We start from the raw sequence: 23,885 nt of genomic DNA, 5'->3' as shown, positions 1-23,885 counted from the left end.
TGTAACAGTGATTGTATTTTTTTTTTTTTTAATGGAGTTACACAAACCGTATGGTGGTGTATACAGTAAGTAATGATAGATTCCATCATTGTCTTAATATCAAAATGCTGAATTAATACTGTATATTGATAAGTGACATTATTTAAAACTAAAAGGTCTGTACTGTGACCGGCGTGCTGTACTTTATATTTAACATTAAAAGAAGGAGGTCCTTAAACTGGACACTCAGCTGGTTCCTGCCAGACAGTCAGCAAAACAGAAGCATACAAACAGTGCTTCAAAGTACTTCCCTGCTGGCACTATAATTTATTTATAATAGTACAGTGGTGGTGTATGCAGCTAGCAGTTAACAGAATGCTAAGCTGCATAAACCTCTGCCCCTTTACCTAGCATCATGTCAGTATGTCTCTGACGTACCTATAAGCACACAGACAGTGACTTAACTCTACTGTGCTGTACCACTGTGATCAAAACTATATGTGGCATGGATATCACAAGTACAGTTCTGTCTCTTATCAAATAAAATAAACTGGGACAGGGCTGTCCAATTCCACTCCAGGATTAACGGATAACATTAGATAATTAAGTACTTCAGGGTCTGGATGGAGGCTTAACTGGTTCAATTAAACCATTCAGAACACCCCCTGAACAAGGAACAATCCAAGCATAACCCAAAGATGACCCTTAAACCCCCCATCCTGTCATTTACCACTTTATCTATGCCTAGTTCCAATGCAAATCGTGACAGGAAATCATGGCTTTACACAACTCCAAATTCATTAGGAATATTAGTGTGATTGATTTACTGTCCATTTAAAAAGGCACAATGTAGAAGAGCATGTCTACAGTCATGGAGAAGAGATATTTTTAATAGAGACGTGGTTTAACTTCACTTGAAGTTTACATTTCACCATACCCAATGCCTGACCAAAAATGTAAAAGCATACAAATTATACAGTACAATAACTTCCAAATACTATGCATACATTTAAAGTGTATGTATCTCAAATTAACATGGAATATTTTTAAACAACATGGCATAAGCAAATTTCCCCAAGTATACAGGAATTACCCCCAAACATCTGTCTACTTCATTTCCTGGCCGGAATAAAAAGTTTGTTTTCTTTTTAAGAGCCTTGTCCAGCACTATGAATGCACCAAGGACTGAATCAACTGTCCACCCGTGCTTATCCTGGAATTACCACACCACATTTACAATCCAGGTCTATCCCTGGCACTGTGAACTGTTCTAGAAGAAATACAGCTGCAGCTCTTCCCAGTCAGTTTCTTCAATACCTGATGCATAGTTCACACACCCGTCTCTGTAAGTCGCCTTGGATAAAGGCGTCTGCTAAATAAACAAATAATAATAATACCTCCCCTCAGAATGTATGACAAACAGACACCTAATCTTGATGAGCACTAATCTTTAACCTGGTAAGCAAGTCCATCATTATTGGCAATCGGAGTCTGTGATGAAAATGCTGAAAGGCATGGATACAATATACAACTACTTAGGAACATGGCACAAAACAAGGTAACATGTTACTAGTTGAAAACCAGTTTCTACTCAAGACTTTCCAACAAGGCCCTTTTGTAGACAGGTAGGAAGTACTGATGCTGATCAGGGGCGGCAATGAGACTTCCATTGCATAGCGGTTTGATCCATGCCTGGTTTTACTGTGCATCTAATAAGACACCTGTGCTTGATACCTACAGTATATACTGTGGCTAATCAAGTTCATATTAAAACCTGGAATGGGTTAAACTGCTATGTAATAGGAGTGTTATTTCCAACCCTGATGCAGAAGCACTATTTGACTGGTTAAATACAAAGAGCTTCCTGTATTTAGGAAATCATGCCAAACGCAGTATTTTAATGAACACTGCAGACATACATCTACACAGCAAATAGTGGTTTACAAAATGGTAACCAGTTAAATATTCAGTTGTAATCCAATATGTACATCCATCACAGTTCATGCTGGACTTGTGTGCATCCTCAATGTTACTTTTCAAACCCAAACTGGAGCAGCTTTGCATTACCGAATCAAACACATCAGGAAGACAAGAGGATTACGTAGGCTTACAGCATTCCCGTCTCTCAAACAAATATATAAGGCAGAGTTTGAATCTGTCCATTGAATTATGCATTTTCTCTAGAAGACAATATACCAAGCACACGGTGAAAGTAAATTCAGTTTGTATCGAAAGACTGAAATATCACTTTTATCTTCTGTCGTTGGTGCCTGACTTTCTCTTGCCTGCAAACAGATGTTTGGGTTTGAGATCAAACACATGTCTGTCTGCCTCTCCTTTCTTGCCCATACGATTCATGTCTCTCTGGGAGTTCTTCATCATCCTCTTAACCTTTTTCAACATCTATAAATGAAATTGAATATAAATAAATGATCAGCGATGGGACACCGATCTAGAACTGAATTAACAGATTCAATTGTGGCCACATTTTGTTAGGTGACAAACAAACACTCACACTTGGGGGAATTGGTGGGTGGGTGGGGGGGGGGGGGGGGGGGGGGGTTATCAGGTGAACACCTCTCTAAGAATGAAAGCTCAGGCATTCCACTTAACTAAACTACCAGGCTTTTGGAGTAGGTTATATTTATTGTTCAGTTAACTGAAATATAATAAACGTAGCAGATATCCAGTCTTCATGCTCAACACCTCCTAAAATTTTCCTTGGTTTAAAAATAGCCAAGCGATTTTAGATTTGCACTAAATTGTAGTTTATAAAGCAGCCTGAAATTGTTTTTTTTAAGGACTCTTCCATTTAACTTTAATACTATCAAAACTTTGTCGACCAGAAAACTTCTCAAAAAGAGCCCTCTCAACCTACCTTAGCATCCCGAATCCCGGAGACGTCCCGTGGGGGACGGGAGGCGCTCTGGCTGCGAGTTCTGGATGTTGGCGGCTCTGAGGCTTCACGTTTGCGCTTCCTGGTGAGACTTCTTGATCTGCCGGCCTGGACAGCATAGTGAGCCTGAACCGGATTTACAAAGAAAATGCACTCAAGGGAAAAGCCAGAAATCAGGCATTTTAAATGTATAAAGAATAAAAGTAAAATAGACAGATGGAACATGTCTGCAAAAACAAACTTACGTCATCTTTATCACTCATGTCAATACCAAGGCTACTCATCTCTCTTTCAAGAGTCTTTCTTTCAACCTGAGAAAATACAAAAGCATTAGAAAAAAAAAAAAAAAAAAAGCAGACGAGCAAAAATAGTATGTCTTAATAAATATGCTGAAAAGGTCCAGCGTTTTGAATTCTTGTTTGAGAGGACAATCGCTATAAACTGACTCACCAAACACACTTACCTTCTTTACGGTCCTGGGCATTCTTGGTCCATGTACGTCCTTCTCTTTGGATGCAATAATTTTCAGTTTCTTTTTCTCTCTGATCTGGCTGGCCAGCTGCCGGATCTCCTGCATCTCCTCGTCTTCACTTTCATCATCCGAGTCGTACTCTCCGGCTTTCTCTTTCAACTCCTCTTCCTGCTCCAGATCTTCAAGTTTCTGGAAGAGCAAGTGAGGCACAAGAAGCAAATAAATACAATATAAATAGTGTGTGTCCTCGCATAAGCACACATGCCAACTTAAATTAGAGCCATCAGTATGATGACAAAGTTGATTACCATGACATCAACAGTATGTACAGAATAGTGTAGAATATATATGACCACGTTTCATGACAATGTGATAAGCCATGATGCAGTTGATAACCATGACATATATTAACAGTATTACAGAATAGTACAGAGTTAGCAATGAAATGTTTAATCACAACTTGATTAGCAATTCTGCAAAACTGTAAGAGTGACATACAGACGGGTGGATGAATTGACAGACACCCGCTATATCCCCAGAATGTGATACTCTCTAATTTAATCTCCAAGAACTCCGAGCATCTACTCCACTTAACTCAGCAGGCCACCACATTACAAACTGAGCAGATAAATCGAGTAAAATGCAGTACAAGCAGCGGACACTTACCTTCATGATTTCAGGATCAATATAATCAGCTATATTGTGACCCTCCCATATCTCTGGGATCTTATCATGCTTCTCATTCTCATTCAGCAAGTCCCAGTATTCTATAAAATAAAGTGGATACATGGGGAAATCCAAAGTTAGTTACCATCAAACAGCATGCATTATAAACATGTATATATATAGTACTATACAATATCAACTTTGAAAATGTAACAGTAGCATCACAACTGCCTTGTGGTGACAATTTATACTGAGATATTTGTTTCACCTGCATGGCACACCCAATTATTGTGTTCTATTATTATTATTATTATTATTTATTTCTTAGCAGACCCCCTTATCCAGGGCGACTTACAATTGTTACAAGATATCACATTATACATTATTTCACAATATACAGATATCACATTATTTTTACATACAATTACCCATTTATACAGTTGGGTTTTTACTGGAGCAATCTAGGTAAAGTACCTTGCTCAAGGGTACAACAGCAGTGTCCCCCACTGGGGATTGAACCCACAACCCTCTGGTCAAGAGTCCAGAGCCCTAACCACTACTCCACACTGCTGCCCTACTACTCCACACTGCTGCCCTGTTCTATGAATGCAAGCTGTGAATACAAGCGTTGAGCTATCAGTATGAGGCAACAGTAGCGCACCATGGCATCCAGTGCATGTACATGTGGAATGTTAATACGACACACAAGGGAGGAGGGCTCTGAATGGATCCCCATGCTGAGGAGCAGTTCACAGGGTTGGAAAGCTTATCACTGAGGACAATACTTACTCTGGAGGTCCAGGGTGTAATCATCACCAAGCTCCACCTCCAGATCTCTCTCCTGATGAAGAAAGCAAATGGATTCAGTGAAGTAAGCATGTCCATGCACGGGTCAGTTTTCTCCTGGTTTGCAATGTATTGAACTGCTGGAGTTCAGTTCAAGTGGAACTGGGTTTGTTTGAAGGCAACCAAACTCGGTCCGTATGGAAGTGAACTCTGCTCGGTCCACTGGGTGGTTTTCTTAATTTGTGATCCGAGAGCCTGTTAATTTCACACTCAGTTTTTGAAAGCAAACACAGTTCACTTTCTATACCTGTACCAGAAGTGTACTGTTTGAGATGGCAGTATTACACTGTGTTAAATACGAGAGGCGGGGGTCAGAAGTGACTTGCAGTCTTTCTATTGATCAGGCTTGATTTCATCTCTCCCCGATGCTTTTGTTTATTCTAACTTGTTGTTTTGAATATTAAACTTGCTCTTAAACTTACTGTGTTTTTATTTTAACACCTAAACTGTTTGCAAATGTATACCTCCAATTTTAATCTATTAGGGAAACTATTTACATTAAAACATGAATATCTAAATAGTCATCCCTGACTACTTGCATTTACTCCTCACAATTTTCACAATGCCACAATTATACATCATTCAGGTCAGTTTATTGGTAGGGGGGGTTGACAGGACTGAAGGAAAGGTAGCAAAAAAGAATAAACACAAATTAATTACTGTATCTCATTTCAAAGTAGGATAGTAAGTACAATAAGAACACAGCCATGCAGAGTTCTTTTGGACATTTCACATTAACCTCCAAGCAGACCAAACCAACCTGAAACCACACTAAAGCCCTCAATAGAACCAAATGTGAAATCTCCGGGGAACTTGAACAGCCAAAGTAGTTTGTAATTTTATTTTGCTTTATATTGGCAATACCGACACTGGAATGATTTAAACGACCACTGTAACACAAACCATTCTGCATTCCCCCATTACTACCTACCAACTTGCGTTTTGGTGCATCAATTTCCATTGCTTTCCTGCGCGCCAAAGCCCCCTCTGGAATGAAAGGAGGTCGCACCTGCAATGCAATTGAAATAAATGTATTTCACCTTTCCATGTTCTCAGATAACAATTACTATTGATTTTAGATGTATGCATCCAATACAAAAAACACACTTTTCCCAACACCATAAAAATAACATTATCCTCCAAAATGCAGTCCATGAAGAAAAAATAAAACAGCCTATAGTTACTATAAAACACAAAAGCAAAACAAGCTGTGAATGTGTGTGTGTTAACAGGTTAGGATGACGCTGTGAGTATGTGTGTGTGAGTGAGTGTGTATGTGTTAACAAGATGACGCTGTGTGTGTGTTAATAGGATGACGCTGTGTGTGTGTGAGTGCGTGTGTGTTAACAGGATGACACAGTGTGTGTGTGAGTGCGTGTGTGTTAACAGGATGACGCTGTGCGTGTGTGTTAACAGGATGACGCTGTGCGTGTGTGTTAACAGGATGACGCTGTGTGTTAACAGGATGACGCTGTGTGTGTGTGTGTGTGTGTGCGTGTGTGTTAACAGGATGACGCTGTGTGTTAACAGGATGACGCTGTGTGTGTGTGTGAGTGTGCGTGTGTGTTAACAGGATGACACAGCGTGTGTGTTAACAGGATGACTGTGTGTTAACAGGATGACACTGAGTGTGTGTGTGTGTGTGTGTGTGTGTTAACAGGATGATGCTGTGAGTGTGTGTGTGTGTGAGTGTGTGTGTGTGTTATCAGGATGACGATGTGAGTGTGTGTGTGAGTGTGAGTGTGTGTGTGTGGGATGAAGTGGAAGGGTTAGATATTCCTGGGGAGTCCTGACTCTTACCTTCTCATCTCTTTTAGAAGGAACAGCTAAATGTAATCTGTTCAGTACATCATGCACCTTCTTTCCTCTCATCTTACTGTCAACCCGGTGAGCCAGCAATTTATCACAAGCCTGAAAAAGAAAGTGAGAGAGAATCAGAACCTGAACCACCTTCATTTTAACTTGAACAAAATCAAGAGCACAATGCATGGGTTGAACAGCTCACCTGTGTTTTCACTTGAATGACCCCCTCCTCTGTCAGGGTGCTAGTTTCTATGACTGGAATTCCCTCCTCCTCAAAACCTGCAAAGATTTTCTGCAACAACAAAAAAAGTCTTAAGTTCTGTTTATTTATAAAGGTTATCAATTATTTGATATGCACATTACGTTATGGTAGCTACAGTGCAAACACAAAGCACCCCCAGTAGTAAAAGGGGTACAGCATACCAGGTTCAATAAACATAGTAACATGGAAATGTGAAAAAGATCTGAATCATTGAGGTTATAAACAACATGACAGTGAAAAAGTTAATTTCTACTGATCGCTGCTTGTAATGGAACCTATTTGAGAGAATCATAGGACACAGCTTGTAACGACCCTGTCTGAAAGCAAGTAGTCTATCAAAAATATGGTTAAAGGTTAGAAGAATATGGCACTGAAACAGTTAATATTCACTAGACACCACCTGGAATGGAACTTCATCCGGAAAACAAATCACATGACCCCAATGTGGCAGCGATCTTAAGTTACAGGGGACAAAGTGAAGTTGTCACTAGAGTTTGCCAGCAGTTTCCATAAAACTGAACATTTCTACTTTCCAGCCTTAATAGTTTTGAGATATTAGCAGCAGCAAGTGCTGCTGGGTTTGCAAGCTCCTACAAGTTCCCCCTATGGGGAAGCTTAAATACTTCTGAAAGTCACATGATAGATTTGAATTGGGCTGTCATAATTATGAATGGTTTATATCTTTCTTGCTGTACTTAATGGTTTTCATTGAATGTGTGACAAGCATTTGAAAATAAATACACCCAGTCCTGAGTAAAACAATCCCAGAAATCAAAACAGTGTGCATCACTGAGCCTTTGCTGTCCAGTAACTTGACATTGAGAAAATAGGCATTAAATAGTTATGGGAACATACCCAGGACAGTAAAGGGTTCAAAGCTATCCAATGGCTTGGTTAAAAGGGGAAGAGAAAGACTCTGACCTGGTCTTCCTCAGAGAGTTCGTCTATCTTCTTCACATCACATTTATTAGCCACAACAATCAATGGCTGTAATGAAAAATATTAGAAAAAAATAAATAAAATGTTGAATAAAGCTTTTACCAAACGTGTTACCTTTTACCACCACAAACCAGACAGAATGCACAGACAAGTCCTAGGCTTTTCCAGAATATTTTGTCCACGGTGTGTATTTCTCACAAGGACAATAGCATAAATTATGTATCTTGACTTAAATAATGACATTTAAATACAGATTTATCACATAAAGCAGAGACTGAGCAGAGTAGTCCGTAATGATGTTGCATCAGTATTACATCATGCCTTTACATCAGTACTACAGTATTACATCATGACTTTACAGGAGTATACTTTACATCAGTACTCTAGTATTACATCATGACTTTACATCAGTACTACAGTATTCCAGATAATATAAGTTCCAGAGAGAGGGCTGTCCTGGGCACACCACTCTTGTCACCAGGGCACAACTTGACAACCCATACTCTCAGTACAAAGACATTCCTGATCAGTCTCCCGGTCCCTATGCACTTCAGTATGTTAACATTGCTTAGATAGTTCAGTACCATAGCTCAGAGAGTCCTGTAACTGTCCAGAAGAAACTCACCTTATTAGCAAACAAGGGTCTGATGCTGTGGAAGAGCTCCAGCTGCTGCTCCAGCGCGTGCCCGCACTGCTCAGACACATCCATCACGTAGAGGATGGCAGAGCGCAGGTGGGCCAGCGCTGTGATAGCCTGCATCTCAATGGTGTTCCTCTCTTCCAGAGGATGGTCCAGAATACCAGGAGTATCCACTACCTACAGGACAAGGAACAGTGCACACACGGCTCGTTGTCAAGGTAACGCACAGCAGAATACCAGGAGTATCCACTACCTACAGCACAAAATTGAATAGTGCACAGGCCTCGTTGTCAAGGTAACGCACAGCAGAATATCAGGAGTATCCACTACCTACAGCACAAAATGGAATAGTGCACAGGCCTCGTTGTCAAGGTAACGCACAGCAGAATACCAGGAGTATCCACTACCTACAGCACAAAATGGAATAGTGCACAGGCCTCGTTGTCAAGGTAACGCACAGCAGGGTCGGGGTCAATAATCGTTGCAATTGTTCAACTGTTTTAATTTGAAGCCAATTTAATTGATTAACAAGGACTTCAATTTAAGTAATTTGCTCCCACTGTGAGATGCTCATTTTAACAGAATACTGCTAAACGGCAATTTTTATTAGATTTCTAAAATGAATTGGAATTTAAAGACAGGAATTTACCCCAAGCTTGATGCAAAGAGGTTTTATTTCGTCCAGTTTCATTACGTTATGAACCCATGTAATCAGAACGACTCAACTTCGTTAAGTTTGTAAAAGTAACAGCAGTCACACTAAACAGGTACTGCCTCCTCCATGCAAAGGCAGTTTCCCCTACATTGGTAGCAGAAAGGTGTATTGTACATCGGCAGGAGTGTTACATTCTGTTTACTTCTAAAAGCTTTAAAGTTTCGATTTGAGAAAAACAAATCCACCGGTACAGTACATCCACACATAGAGAAAAGGTATCAGAACTGTCTATTGGAACAGGACCACGTTTTCAGAAACTACAGCACTACAGGTATACCATGACAACTATTTGGTGGCTTCTATTAGGACTGGTTTCATAACTAGTTAATGACACTTACCTGCCAGCGCAGGTACTTGTAATCCATGTGTCCCACAAAAAGAGACTTTGTGGTGAAGGCATAGGGCTGCACTTCAACATCAGCTCTGGTCACCTGTTGAGAGGATTAAAGAATCAGAACCACTGTATTTAAAAAGTATGTGTTCCCACTACATCGCTATAACACAGTGCTGGGACAAATAACCCAATATTTGATTAAACATTGCTCAACATGTATTCAAAGTGGGAAAAAACTAAAATGTCTGTGTCCTTTTTTTATACTGCACCCTCTTATCACAGTCTCTGTGGACCAACTATGCTGGGGTTGCAATTTAATTAAAACATTTAAAATATTTAAAAATATGGCCCAACAAGGCTAGTTTACGGAAAGCAAAAGATTTTTGTAGACATAACATTAGACAGCAAATAACAGAAGACCACCACGTTATATTCTAGACGGATGTTCAGCCACATACCTTGTTTATGAAGCTAGACTTTCCAACATTGGGGTACCCACAGAGCAGAAGGGTTCTGGTATTGGGATCAATGGTTGGCAAACGGGAAAGATGCTGACGTACTGCAGAAAAGCACAACAGGGAATCACATTCCTGTCAATAAACAGCAGTGTGCAAATTTAATAGAACACCCCATTGCTTCTGTAGTTTTGAAATCAAACCACTGGAACTGAAAATCCTGGAAAACTCAAAATAGGCAAATCAGCAATTCTCATTTAATTGATGACTTTAATAGGCCACACATGCATTTTAAATAGTAAGAGAAAAAGAAACACATAACCACAAACGATAAAAAAGCATGAGACTTCTTAAAAGCTGTTTAAAACGCCTAATAAAAGCACAAAGTTGTCTAACATTTTTACGAGTGCCTCACCAAGTGTCATTGATTACTGACCGAGAATTGAAATTCTCACACCCTGAGGTTTTCATGCAGGTAGATATATAAAGGATATAAATAACAAACCTTGAGGTGTTCTAATAAATTTGCACACTACTGTATGTGTTCTGTTTATTTTGAACACAACGTGAGCTGTCAAACAAGTGTCATGTCCCCTCCCAAGCATGGCTTACCTTGCTCCAAGTATTCCAAGCTTTGCTTCTGTCGCTTGACAATGGTGCACATACGCCCCAAAGCTGCACGTTTCAACTGCTTGCAGCGGTAAAGAGAATCTCCGTACTTCATCAGCCGAACATAGTCCTTGGCAACACTAAAATAAAGAGAGCAATTAAAAAAAAATCTGATCTGAAAGCAAAATCAGCAGAGCTTCAGCATACTGTACATGTTCCATCTTTTAACACTGCAGACCTGTAACAGATGTAGGAAAGATAATGCAAACCCAATAAAGGAAAGATAACTCCATAATAATATGTAGATATATAGGCCCACAAATATTACAGTATAGGTCACTGGTGGTTTGAATGACTTATCCTGGAGTCTTCTTTCTCTAAAGTTACTTGCTGCTGAAAGAATTAATCATGTGTAAATAAGAAGCAAGAAGAGAAAGCTTTAGGAGGTATGTCGCCATGTTCTTGAACAACTTGGAAGAGCACTGAGAATCCCTTACTTGTTAATGAGGTTCTTCGCGATGTTGATCTGTCCCAATGCCAGCTTGTAATGATCTTTGTCATACAGAACATTCATAAGATCTGCGTAGAAAGGATGAATGTCCTGAAATAAAAATACATAAGTTCTTCAGGCTACATTACTATGATGTCCTTTCCCCCCCAAGACACTCAAGATGAACAAATACTTACATCCAGTTTTGGAAAGTCAGTTAGGATCTGGGTGAGTCTGTCATGGTAGCTCTGCTGCGTGAATTTCACCTTCCTCATATAAAAATGCCTGATTCGGTGGATCTGGTAATGCTTATGAACAACCGTGGGGGTCTTCCTTTGGGTCTTCGATAATGTGATGTCTATGAAGTCCTAAAAACACAGAGACACATCTTAAAACCACAAGAAAAACAACACCCCCCAGTATGTGAATGCTTTTAGTGGGGTGGTATTGGAAACACAAGAGTGCCATTAAGGGGGTATGTACAGGGTGGGTGTATTTAGACACCGTTATAGTAAAAAGGTTGGAAACCACAGACATTAACTGGGACTGCAATTCATACTTTGGTGCTGGACAAGAACCATATGGAGTAGACCATTTATTTGCTTTACACAGCAGAGTTTTTTTTTCCTTATATCATTTACCATCAAGGAATCTGATTTTGAACGCACAGGGAAATATAGAAACAATTGCTTGAATTTTGAATGAATATCCAAACATGAAAATAGCATGTTCAACCCATCACTAATAATACAGAATCTCTCTATCTACACAAGGGTCAGAATGGTTTTGTACAGTACTAGCATTCAGATCTATTCATCTGCAGTGAGTGACCCACAATTATGTTGAGTTTTATACTGCAATGTCATTTTAGATAATGGTCTTTCTTTAGCCTTCTGTCCAGTCTAGTTCATTTGTAAGCAGACCTTGTTGACAGTCCAGTTTGGTTACAATACACAAGGGGTATTCCAGCTGTGAATCGTGATGATGTGTCAATCAAACCGAAGCATTTTACTGTTGTACTTTTAATACAAAACAAAGAAAATAATATTTCTATTTGTTTTCCTTCACCACTAAAAAAAATGTGTTTTTGTTTTACTAATAGCATTCCACAGAGGTAACACGCAAAACTAAAATCTAACGATTCCTGTAATCGTGGTAGTTGTAAAATGTGCGTGGTATATAGTTCTCTGGATCTTGGTTTAAATCGATTAGCACATTCCTGTAGCGCACTCGTACACACGTGTCTCCTGCATTGCAATGGCAGCGCAGACACAGAGCAACTCGATCAGGATACACAGCTTTTGTGTTCGTACGAGTCTGTCAATAGCCGGCAGAGTTCAACATTCACATACAAAACAACACACACAGCCTGAAATGATTTTTAACGTATAAATAAAATACCTTTGCGGTGGGCACCACCATAATCTTTTTAAAGTTGTAGAGAGCCATCTTGCCACCTTATGCTGCACTCAACAGCCTTGAATGTCGCGAGAGCGTGTACCGAACACTCAACTCTAATCACCGATAAATCTGACTGAGCAGGAGGGCATGCGGAAAGGAGAATGAATAACAGTTACTCATTACTGTCCTCTGCTGCGCACATTTGGAACTGCATCACATTATGTCTATGCTTGTTCATGTCATTTTTTGTTACAAGCAATCGCCTGTGCCCATTGCAGTACAGTAGGTGCTTTTCAGGGCTGAATGACACTTTTGAATTTGTTGTTTTAGACGACATTAGACTTTTTGTTTGCTCAAAATGTTATCTACAACACCCCGGGGTCTAGGAAAATTTGCAGTTATAGGCATGGTTTCTCTATTAACGTCACAATCACACAAATAATGTAGACAAATTGAAACACAGCAGTTCTTAACAGAAAAGGGTTATCTCAAAATATGCACATCTTTTCCAACGGAATATGATAACATTCTTGTTACAGGTTTGTTTTCTAAGTAGATTCATTTGCCTTAATTAGTAGACCATCTGCTGTCTATCCAGCAGGATTACAGCACTGTTTTGCATTGCAGCCACAGGCAGGGGCTGCAGGCAGGAGCTGTCCAGAAGTACTACTGAACATTTGCAGTTCGCCCTTTTGCACTTTGTCTTACAACCACAGGACACAAGCTGAATCACTGCTGGTATTCCTACTGTATCCGGGCTAGGCAGATTTTTGCATGTTGATTGAATCATGCATTGGTTGGGGGAAGTGTTTCCATAATGGATCAACTCCAAGTAGATCTGAAAGAACATTTAACCCTTTTAGTTCTATCTTAGTGCTGTCTGTTAACACATGCCGTCAAAAATCACGTTTCCTATATGTTCCATTCTGAGGTAGCGTAGAAACATATGTAAATCAAACAAACAAACAAACAAATGTCCTTAAACTCGACAAAAATAATTCAAGACTGAAAAGGTTAAACGACAAAAAAAGTCTTCTGCCTGGCTGAATGAATGATTCCTCCCGCCCAACGCCTTTATGAGCCAGACACTACTTAACATAAATTGTCTCTGACGTTGACGGGAGGCTGCAAGGTCTGGCTCGGTGTTTATTAATGTGGTTAATGTGCTATAATTTATTATGAACGCGAGTTTATTTCCTGACCTGGTGCTGAATGGTGCACCTAGCTGCCATATGCACGTCAATCGACAGCTTTCAATAGCTGAATAAAGAAGAGGAATCGCTAATGATAATTCACACTCCTCTGCAAGCTAGGCGAGACAAATCCTGCATTGGGACCGGGGGGTTTGGTCGAAAAGTGTAATTTCCAAATCAAAGAAAGCTGTTTGCCACCTACATGACCATGCTGTGGTCAGACCACACAGAACTAACCACGTAGAAGGCTTTTTAAGCACTGACATAAATCCTGTTAATGAGCCATACCGACGGGTATGGGCTGGCTGTGTCCTGTAGGGATTGGTGATTGCTGTTGTGTGGGTTGGCCAGTCATGCTGTTTACTGCAGTAGGGCTGTGGGATGAATCAGAGAAAGACGGACTGTCACTTTCATTGGCATTTCTTGACAGCATATTTATCAAGCCTATTAAAACTGATGTACAAGGCTGTCGACAGCAGTAAAATGGACTGTATTTTATTATTATTATTATTATTATTATTATTATTATTATTATTATTATTATTATTAGAACAGTGTTGTTACAGTGCTATGTAAACTGTACATTACATAGTTCTTACTCTTTTTTTTTTTTTAGCTGGCATCATTGTAACTGCCTGTTGTTATATTAGAAAATGATAACTGCTTGGAATGGTCATCAACACTTTAAATCACTTTTATTAGCATTAGCAACATTTATTCTTACGCAATGATAGCTGGCCACAAGAGATAAGCTGCCTCCATGCCTGTCTGACCTGCTACAGACATCCCAGACAATTCCTTCTGCCAACAGCATGCCCCCAAAAAGCAGCCTACCCTGGCACATAAGGAGCATCTCTCTGCTGAGCCACTGCAATAAGAAATACGATCTGGAAACCGATACTTCAGTCTGAGGAACAGACACTCATTAGATGCAAGAGATGTAGTGAATTGTGAACAGTGATGCCCTGGGGCAATGCAGCAGACACAAAAGCTTTTGTTGAGCTGGTATGCGTTGGTATGGCATTACAACCCTTCTGAAGTTCCAATTTAAAAAGGACATTGACCTCTTAAATATGGGAGCCGGCACTGAGGAAAAAAAAAAAAAAAACTACCTGCAATTGTGAATGAACACCTCTGGATCTGTATATAGATGTAGAAATAGAAGTAGAGACATGGATAGGTGCCTCCTTAATATATATCATCAGATGCTGATACTCAATAGAGGATACACCATGTACATTTATAGGGCTGCAGTTATTGCACGAATCAAGATAGCCGAATAACCCACAAGCCCCGAGGGGGTGTTTATGGCTATCAGCATGAGTGAAATTACCACAGCACTATGAATGTTCCTGATGTATTCTTCAATATAACAAGTATAATGTGTTAAATAAATGCGAGACACATTCCAAAATGAATCAGGCCCACCAAATATGAACACGTTATTCAATGCTAGCTTTGTCAACGCTTGTACAAATGATGTTCAAAAATGTCCTTACTAAGGTTCAACACAATGAAATAAGTGTTTCAGTTCTGAGAACACCTGGTCAAAGTGTGTGTGTGGGGGGGGGGGGGGGGGGTCTACCCACAAAGATGCTATCCCAGGGCATATGTGCAGAACTGGAACCCTGTATTGAGCACAGGGGTTTTGTAACTGTTGCCTGAAAAGTGAACGGAAATGCATGAGCGGTTTGGCTTAGGCAATTATTTTGTTAGCTATATAAGCACTTGCTGTAAGCACAACACGTATCATCATTCATCACAGCATCATTCTACATCTAAATAAAAAAAACAAGATGCTTTTCAAATATTTGGGAACACTTTCATTCTTGAGAGCAGGAGAACTCTGTTTTTCTGCAGGCAGCTCACAGTCTAGGCAGACTGCTGGGGGGGGGTTCTGCAGCACCAACATTAGTCTTAAAGAACGTTCCTACATGACGCCCCTACTGCTTCAGAGCCCAATGAGAATAAACAAACAACAGAAAGATGCAAGTCAAATCCTACACCGACAGCAGGGCTTATTTATTTTAAGGTCTACAATGCATTATATGTAGAACTTACCCTAGAGCTGCTTGCACAGCAGCCCTAAACTCTACCGCTATACAGCTGTAGTAGACCATGGCTTACTATATTACTTTTTTTTCCAGTTCTCATTCATCAAACAATATGGTGTAAGCAGTTCCAATTATGTTTCAAAAGGTTAATGTTAGAGACTGGTTTTATTTTAGGAAAAAAGTCTGTTCTCCCTTTTAGGATTAGTTACACTTGGGCTGTTAACATTTTATAGGATCGTAGCACACCTGGTTGCTTCTGCCTATTTCCCCTTTGAAGCTGCACACATGTATTTTATAAAACCAGTTGTTTGAGCAAGCTGCTATTTCAATATAGTTATTATACTGTAATAGAATGGAATTTATGCTTCCAATGTATTCTCTTTGTACTCTGTTAATTATAATAAATACACTATTATACACAGGGCCGTATACGCAAACCTTTCAAACCTATTTTCAAGAGGTATACATATATGTTTTTTATATATGGAAAATAGTACGACTTTGCTTTATTGAACCCCTTCTATACAGTACAATACTTCTGTACTGTATATGTCTTTTGTTGATTTCAGGTCTGTATGTGTGCTTTTTTGCATACGTTTTTGAGGTTACATGAATATCAAGAAGGGCAGTTTCTTTTCATCAAATAATTAAAAAAAAGATTGAATTAACCTTTATTTATTTATTTATTTATTTATTTTATAATCTTTTACCTTAACATAGAGGTGATATCGTATACAGTAATATAAATATGAACTTCTTTTATAAATAAGCAGCCTTTTACATTCAGTATTTTAAATCACTCCATCTATTTATTTCAAAGACCTACAATTTGTCATGCGTGGGTCAAATGTAAAAGAAACTGAATTCAATCTACACTGACTGAAAACACACTCAAATTGCTGGCTACATCATTCTTTTCTTATTTAAATTTGGGATTGGCAATTACTTTCTCCCCAATTTGCTAAGACCTAATTGTTTATTTCATCCCACTGCTGCCACCCCCACGCTGACTTGGGTGGGACGAAGACGGACACACGCGTCCTCCGAAATGCGTGCCGTCAGCCGTCCGCTTCTTTTCACTCTGCAGGCCAGCCATGCAGTCACCTCAGAGCTACAGCGTCAGAGGACCATGCAGCTCTGGACAACTTATAGGCAGGCCCGCAGGTGCCTGGCCAGTCTACAGTGCGCGGTGAGCCAAGGCAACCCTGGCCGACCTAAGCCCTCCTCCCCCCCCCCACCAACCACCCACCCCTGCTCGGCCAATTGTGCGCCGCTCCCTGGGAGCTCCCGTCCACGGTCGGCATTGGAAAAGCCTGGACTTAAACCAGCAACCTCCAAGCTAAGGGCGCACCCTGCACTCCACACAGAGTGCCTTTACCGGATGTGCCACTCATTCTTTTAAAAGTCTTTTCACCCCTCCAAATAGAACAAGTTATCATTTCATATTAACTTTTAATCTTTCTTATTTAATATCTTTGAAAATGCTGAATCTGTTCACCAGCAATTGAAACCACAGCAATAACTGAACTATATTATTTCACTGGCAGATTTTTGTAGGAGTTTGGGGTTTTATTTTTTGTTGTGCTGCATTCATAACATCTCTAAAGCTATACCCTATAGAGGAACCTTCTCCTATTCTCCTGCTGGAAGGTATAATATATTCATTGTCCTGTACAGTGCTCCCAAATGTCAGTAAAGCAGGATGGCACAACATGTGTTCCAAGAAAGCATCACCTACCCTCAAAGAAGTGTCCCCTACCCTCTGTGCTAAGTCTATATCCACTTCATTTCCAGCTGTGTCCTCTGGTCCTGGTTTCACTGCTGTGCCTAAAATATTGGTTAGAGGTAGCCTTGTCATCTCCTGTTGAGATTTTAAAAGTCCCTCTATTTCTTCTTTCCTCTAGGCTAAACAAATGCAGTTCCTTCAACCTATTTCCATATATCATTCCTATAAGCCATGGGATTGGTCTGGTTGCTCTTTGCTGGACTCTCCCCAGGGTCACAATATCCTTTTTGGTACTGTGGTGACCACGACTGCAGTCTCTCGTGTGTGTTGTACAACCTCATCTTAATGGCCTTCGGTTTGCTCTCAACACGTGGCTATGTAACCAAGCATGCAGTTCCCCTTTTTGCTTGGTTCCCTGCACTGTGCATCACCCAGGCTTTTCTCCTGATGGGCCTGTTCTAGAATTTGGATCCTACATTTTTCTGCCCAGTTCTGGATGGCTGAAAGCATGTAGGCCAGTACCCCACACTTTGTGTCGTATGCATTATCCCTTGATCCAACATGGGCTCAAGCAAGGATCCCTGTGGCATCCCCGCTGAGTAAATGACCCCATTTAGAGGTTTCTCCTTTTACAAGTACTCTCTCCAGTTATGTATCCACTTGCATGTACTTCCTTGTATTCCCACATGTACCCGCAGGCTTTGTTTTGAACAGTCCAGCATTCGTAAACTATTCTTGCTGTTTACTTTTTGCTGTAGTTTTATCTGCACAATCACCAGAGCAGACACATTGCTGTTTATTTTACAGCAATTTATTGGACATATTCAGCATTACTGAAGAATCAGGGTACACACAGAATTATTAGCTGGATAATCGGAGGACTGTTAGTTCCAGATGCAACTCGACAAGACTTGTCTATACTGCTTTAACCTACATGAGCTGATCCTGCTCAATTCTTTTCAAGGCCTAATGTTAAAGTAAAACCTAATCTTCCAGTTATAAATATTTTACAGCGGTTTTGTGGCATATTGTTTTATAAAATGTTTTATAAGGTGGCCAATATTTTATGTTTAATATATACAACAGAATAAACAAATCCATATTTAGAAGGTATTTCCATAAACAATACTGCTGTTTATTTTTATTTTTTTTTATTTTTTTAAATCCTAGAATGTTTTGACTTGAAATTTAGAGTGTTTATCTTTTGCAGTCATGTTATTTCCCAGCTGCATGAGTTTTATACATCCATCAACTGTGATGTCATAAGGAGGCGGTACATTGATTTATTGAATTTCTCTTTAGTATTGTACGTTTGTATTGTATTGTACCACACATGGCGTCCTCTTAATTGAGGTTTCATTCGTGCACACTCCATTCATAGGGCAGTACTAGCTGGCTAGGGTCTATACTCAGTGTTGTTGCTGCTTCTGATTTTGTCTAACGTGAGTGACTGGCATTGCACTCTCCTGACATTCATCAAACACAATAGTGGCAGTAGGTATCGCTCTTCTTGTTAATCCTAAAACCCCTGTAAATTGTCGCCTACTTTGATTAACTTAGCCTACTACATCTATCTGCCTAAACAGCTAGATTGATGCTTGTCGCAACAGGAGAGAGTCAACTCCCATTATGATTTTTAAATCAGCTTTTTATGTTTCTCTGCTTTTTATTTTTAAAAACGGTGCTACGTCTTCGATTAACGAATACAATTAAACCCATCGTATTACATGAAGGAAAAAAACAGACGTACAGTCACTGTGTGTACGCCGTTCCTATAGGTCACGGCCAATCCCCACCCACGTCTTCGGTCACGAGTGGGTCTTCTGTGCCTCGGCAACAGCCAACCTAGAAGTCAGGAAGGCGGGAGTTCCGGTTGCCGTTGCTGTGTGTGTGGTGGTTACTGCTCTCCGAATGGGAGAGAAGAATTGTATTTTGTCTCCTCTCCACTGGTTTTGCGATAGAAGAGTCGTAAACTGCAGTGAAGAGAGTGACAATTAAACGACATTTCCTTGTTATTCTCCTTCTCAACCAGCAGTACATTTGAGTCGCAAACAGAAAACGAAATTGAAAAACAGCAACCAAGCGATTTTTGTTGTATCACCAAGTAGAAGAAAAACATATCAGGCAGAACTTCAAATTTACGTTTTATAGTCCGACATTTTTAATTTAAGATTTATTTAGAACATATTTGGAACCCGCACCTATCCTACTCTATCCTTTTTTTTTTTTTTTTTTTTTTTTTTTTTGAAAAGCTACCGGTTGAATTCCTGCCGTCGCTGAGGGATAAAAATCTGAAGCGAGGCGGCCCACACAGTCAGGACAGTGCCTGTGTGCAGTCGACAGGTGAGTAAACGCCTTTCTCCCTCTCACCCAGCAAAGGATATTCATTTACATATTTACCTTGTGTTTATTTAACATTTCTTTTGTAACACAATACGCATTTTATATAAAAAATCTGACTGATCTATAGGTATACATTGAATGATCGGTTAAAAAGTAAAGTATTTTGGAATGCGAATGTGAAAAATAACACCGACAGATGCCTCTTGCCTCTGGTTTTCCATGGCGTTTTGAGCAGGGTAGTCAGAAGGCCAGTGATGGTATATGGAGAGTAATAATTAATAATTAACTAGCATAACATCAGTTCTGGGTTGCTGTCTGGTTATCACCTTGTTAGGTGGGATATAGGGCCTGGTTTAAGGACTCCGTTTGGATTTGAAAAGGAGGGGGGTTCAATCTCAAACACGGAGGTCGCCATCTTTCAGGATGCTGTTGCTGAATCAATGTTGTTGTAAATGGGTAATTGTTGATGATGGACTCTTAGTTAAATCGCATACTTACCGAGTGTTTAGAACAATTTTGATGCTGCCATAAAACGACCCCGAGAAGTTATATTTGTAATACTAACGGTTTATTCTACTTATCAATGTTTTTGGTAGAATGCCATTAGATATGTAAGGAATGAGTGACTGGAGCGCAGTGATACGATGTCGTTATTGCTGTTAAGTTTTAAATTACATAATATAAAGGGTGGGCAAAGTTTAGAATTAAATTGTCATTTCACAAAGGTTTGATAACAGCTATGAAGCGATAGGTGCGGTTTATTGAATTTGTTGCAATATGCATGCTTGGAAATGCGTATTTGTGGAGGTGCTCAAAGATAACGAAATGTTATTTTTAGAACCCGAAGAGGCAACGCTATGTGTATATTTGTTAGCTGGTGATTGTCGCTGCCTTGTTCCTGGCTTAATGTTTGTTTATTTTACCACTGACGTTTCTAGGTCCGCCCTCCCACTAGCAGCAAGTTAGCACAGCCCAGTGCTTTTGTGATGCATTTTCCATGTTTGTTGTACTAGCGATATTAAAGCCTCGCCCAGCTTTTGAAAACTTATTTCTGCGATCAAAGCTATTTGCGGTAAAAAAAAAAAAAGAGTAAAACACGACGTGTTTAAATTTGTCTTTTACACTAGGCTTTTAAATATGTCGCTTCTGTAGGCTACTTAACCTTGCAAGTGTTCATGCCAGTTGAGGTTACTTTGCTCAGTGTTTAATGTCTACTTTGTATAGTTTCTCTGGTCCTCTGTCAGCAGGAATCGGAGCTGTGTCAGCTACTATCCACACCCGCACTGCGTCGGCTGCTGGTCATTTAATACAGCTGTGAACTTTCTCAACTTGGGCCAATCTATAAGTTATGCTAATATCTTTACCTGTAGTTCTGTGCTTTTCGATTAGAAGAACTAGGACAGAATGTTTGGTTCATAAGACAGATAACACCAGAGGCCTATCATTTTACAATCATTGACATCATTCAGATCTGAGAGGGAAGCTGTTGAATAAATCTGTTGTGCTAACTTCTTATCAAAAGTTGTTATGAGTGAAACCTGATAGTTTCTTTTTGCAGTATTCAGGAGCATTAATAATGTCTGTTACACATTTGTATTCCTTTTCCCAAAGTGTATAATTATACAAGTTGGACACCACCTGTCTACTATAGAAAACACTTATAAGTAATTATGAACAGATCATTGTTTCTATGTTGCAGTTTGTTTATTAGATATAAACAAAGTACAGTAAACAGATCATTGAAACAAACATTGTTTCTAAGTAGCAGTGTGTAATAGATTTAAACATGGTCCAGTATCTACTGCTAGTATTGTGTGTGTGGTGTTTTTAAATCTCTTTTGTAACCAGCTAGGTTTTATTTTTCACTTGCAAAGCACAATACTGTGAGCTCAGGCAATGACTGTACAGTTTGAGCAAACTTTTAGGTCAGATTTTATTGGTTTTATTAACACAAGCTGGAGGGGGGAGGGGTGGACAGTGCTCAGTGTTTATTATTATTATTATTTGTTTATTTAGCAGACGCCTTTATCCAAGGCGACTTACAGAGACTAGGGTGTGTGAAGTATGCATCAGCTGCAGAGTCACTTACAACTACGTCTCACTCGAAAGACGGAGCACAAGGAGGTTAAGTGACTTGCTCAGGGTCACACAATGGGTCAGTGGCTGAGGTGGGATTTGAACCGGGGACCTCCGGGTTACAAGCCCTTTTCTTTAACCACTGGACCACACAGCCTCCAACCACTCGACCACACAGCCTTAAAATTAAAATTATATATATTTTTTTTGTTTCAAACACATTCTACCATAGCACTTCTTACACTGTCTTGTACACTAAGTATTAAGTACCTATTTTACTGAAGCACTACAACCGCTATAGGTAACCGCCTGCCGTGCTTTGGCATACTATACCCTGCTCCATACATGGCAGCGGCACCATACAGAGTTGCTATGTATAACTATTTGTTTATGTAATATGCATTCTACAAATCAAAAGATTGACTTTTGCATGCGAGTGACATTTAATGTGTGATTTGTAGTATTCACACATTGCCAAACGGTTTCTGTTAACAGAGAAAATAAACAAATAAATATACTGCGTGAATGCCACCTGATGAACCATTGACGGTTTAAAACTACCTTTGAATTCTTAGCTAGCTAGCGAACGAACCTTCGGACACCGCCCTAATAAATACTGTACCTCAACAGAAAAAAATGCATTGCGTGTACTAAAATCAGGCAGCAGTTTGCGATTTCAATATTAATTTCCTAAGTGTGCCATTTTCTCTTACAGTATATCTTGATCTTTAAATATGTATTTTGTATAACCCAGTCTTGAAATCTCAAGGCCCGGTCTTACTGAAACCAAAACTGATTTCATTTCCTGCCTAAATGTGGTTCACATCTTCCTTAGACAAAATTATTCTGAACTTGCTGCTTCTTTCATGGCTAGGCAAGTGTTGAGTGAGGGTTTTCGGTGAGAGTAGTAGTGTGGAGTAGTGGTTAGGGCACTGGGCACTGGACTCTTGACCGGAGGGTTGTGGGTTCAATCCCCAGTGGGGGACACTGCTGTTGTACCCTTGAGCAAGGTACTTTACTTAGATTGCTCCAGTAAAAACCCAACTGTATAAATGGGCAATTGTATGTAAAAATAATGTGATAACTGTATAATGTGAAATAATGTATAATGTGATATCTTGTAACAATTGTAAGTCGCCCTGGATAAGGGCGTCTGCTAAGAAATGAATAATAATAATAATAATAAAGAAATTGAAGTTGAAAATCTGCATGAGGAATCATTAGTATCGCAACGTATTATCCTTGATCACATTTAGTCAGTTGGTGGAATATTTAATGTGCAAATCACAATTTGCAGATATATATTTAAGTTATAGAGGGTGCTTACCAAAATACAATATTTTGTAATCAGATGCCTTTAGTGTAAGTGGTTAAATAATTGGGTTTTAATTGTTAACCGGATCTGTAATTAAAAGCGGTCGTGCAATGTGAAATATTGCTAATTTAATACGGTCCTACGTTGTTGTTTTAGCAGTTTGTAATGATCCTATTTGTTGGTCTCTGTGCCTTTTAAGCCACGTCACAGTCGTGATGACGTCGCTCTTGTGGTACTGTTCTGCTGTTTACAAGTTAGTGTGGAGTGACACATCACAGAGTTTAGCAGTACAGATATGCTTTCAGGAGAATCTGATACTGTGGCCTGATTTAGTAGGTAAAACGCCTGGGGCTGGTTGCACAAAAAGTCTTAAGTCTAAGACTTAATTTAAATCCAGCGAAATTGGTTTAACGTAAGACCTTGAAGTGTTGCACAAAGCAAAACTTTGTAGATCTTACGTAAGACTGGTCTTAAGCTACCATTATTAAGCAACGAAGATTGGTCTTACTTTTTTTAGTCTGTTTGGAAAAAAAAAATGGCAGTGCGCAAAGTGAAGAGCATAAATTTTAGCTAAGAAAAATTGGCAATTGTACTAGAAGTAATTTATTATTATTATTTTTTTTTTAATTTAGTCGTTACCAATTATTTTTTTTTATTATTATTATTTTCTC

General features: G+C 39.5%; 2 protein-coding genes across 3 annotated transcripts in view; one reads left to right on the top strand and one right to left on the bottom strand.

Moving 5' to 3' along the window:
* Positions 1-11: 11 nt before the first annotated feature.
* On the bottom strand, positions 12-12,639 carry LOC117394266 (GTP-binding protein 4). The gene is made up of 17 exons (XM_033992381.3): positions 12,508-12,639; positions 11,304-11,474; positions 11,114-11,217; positions 10,620-10,756; positions 10,011-10,111; positions 9,557-9,649; positions 8,489-8,680; positions 7,846-7,911; positions 6,865-6,954; positions 6,660-6,770; positions 5,791-5,868; positions 4,803-4,854; positions 4,014-4,114; positions 3,339-3,536; positions 3,121-3,186; positions 2,858-3,001; positions 12-2,382 (listed from the first exon to the last, which is right to left on the bottom strand). Exons 1-17 carry the CDS (start codon positions 12,553-12,555, stop codon positions 2,230-2,232), a joined length of 1,905 nt encoding a protein of 634 aa, XP_033848272.1. The 5' UTR covers positions 12,556-12,639; the 3' UTR covers positions 12-2,229.
* Positions 12,640-19,304: 6,665 nt separating this feature from the next.
* The window catches only part of LOC117394729 (la-related protein 4B-like), a 42,311-nt gene continuing 37,730 nt past the window's right edge, over positions 19,305-23,885 (top strand). Inside the window, exon 1 of one of the 2 annotated variants that reach the window (XM_059019318.1) lies at positions 19,305-19,823. The gene's annotated coding sequence lies outside the window, so the exon portion shown is untranslated. The remainder of the gene's footprint in view (positions 19,824-23,885) is intronic. The other variant, XM_033993228.3, reaches the window with a different exon arrangement.

The sequence above is a fragment of the Acipenser ruthenus genome, chromosome 3 (assembly GCF_902713425.1).
Source record: "Acipenser ruthenus chromosome 3, fAciRut3.2 maternal haplotype, whole genome shotgun sequence".
Lineage (NCBI taxonomy): Eukaryota > Metazoa > Chordata > Actinopteri > Acipenseriformes > Acipenseridae > Acipenser > Acipenser ruthenus.
Note: the sequence above shows the minus strand (reverse complement) of the source record. Positions and strands in the feature narration are given on the sequence as shown.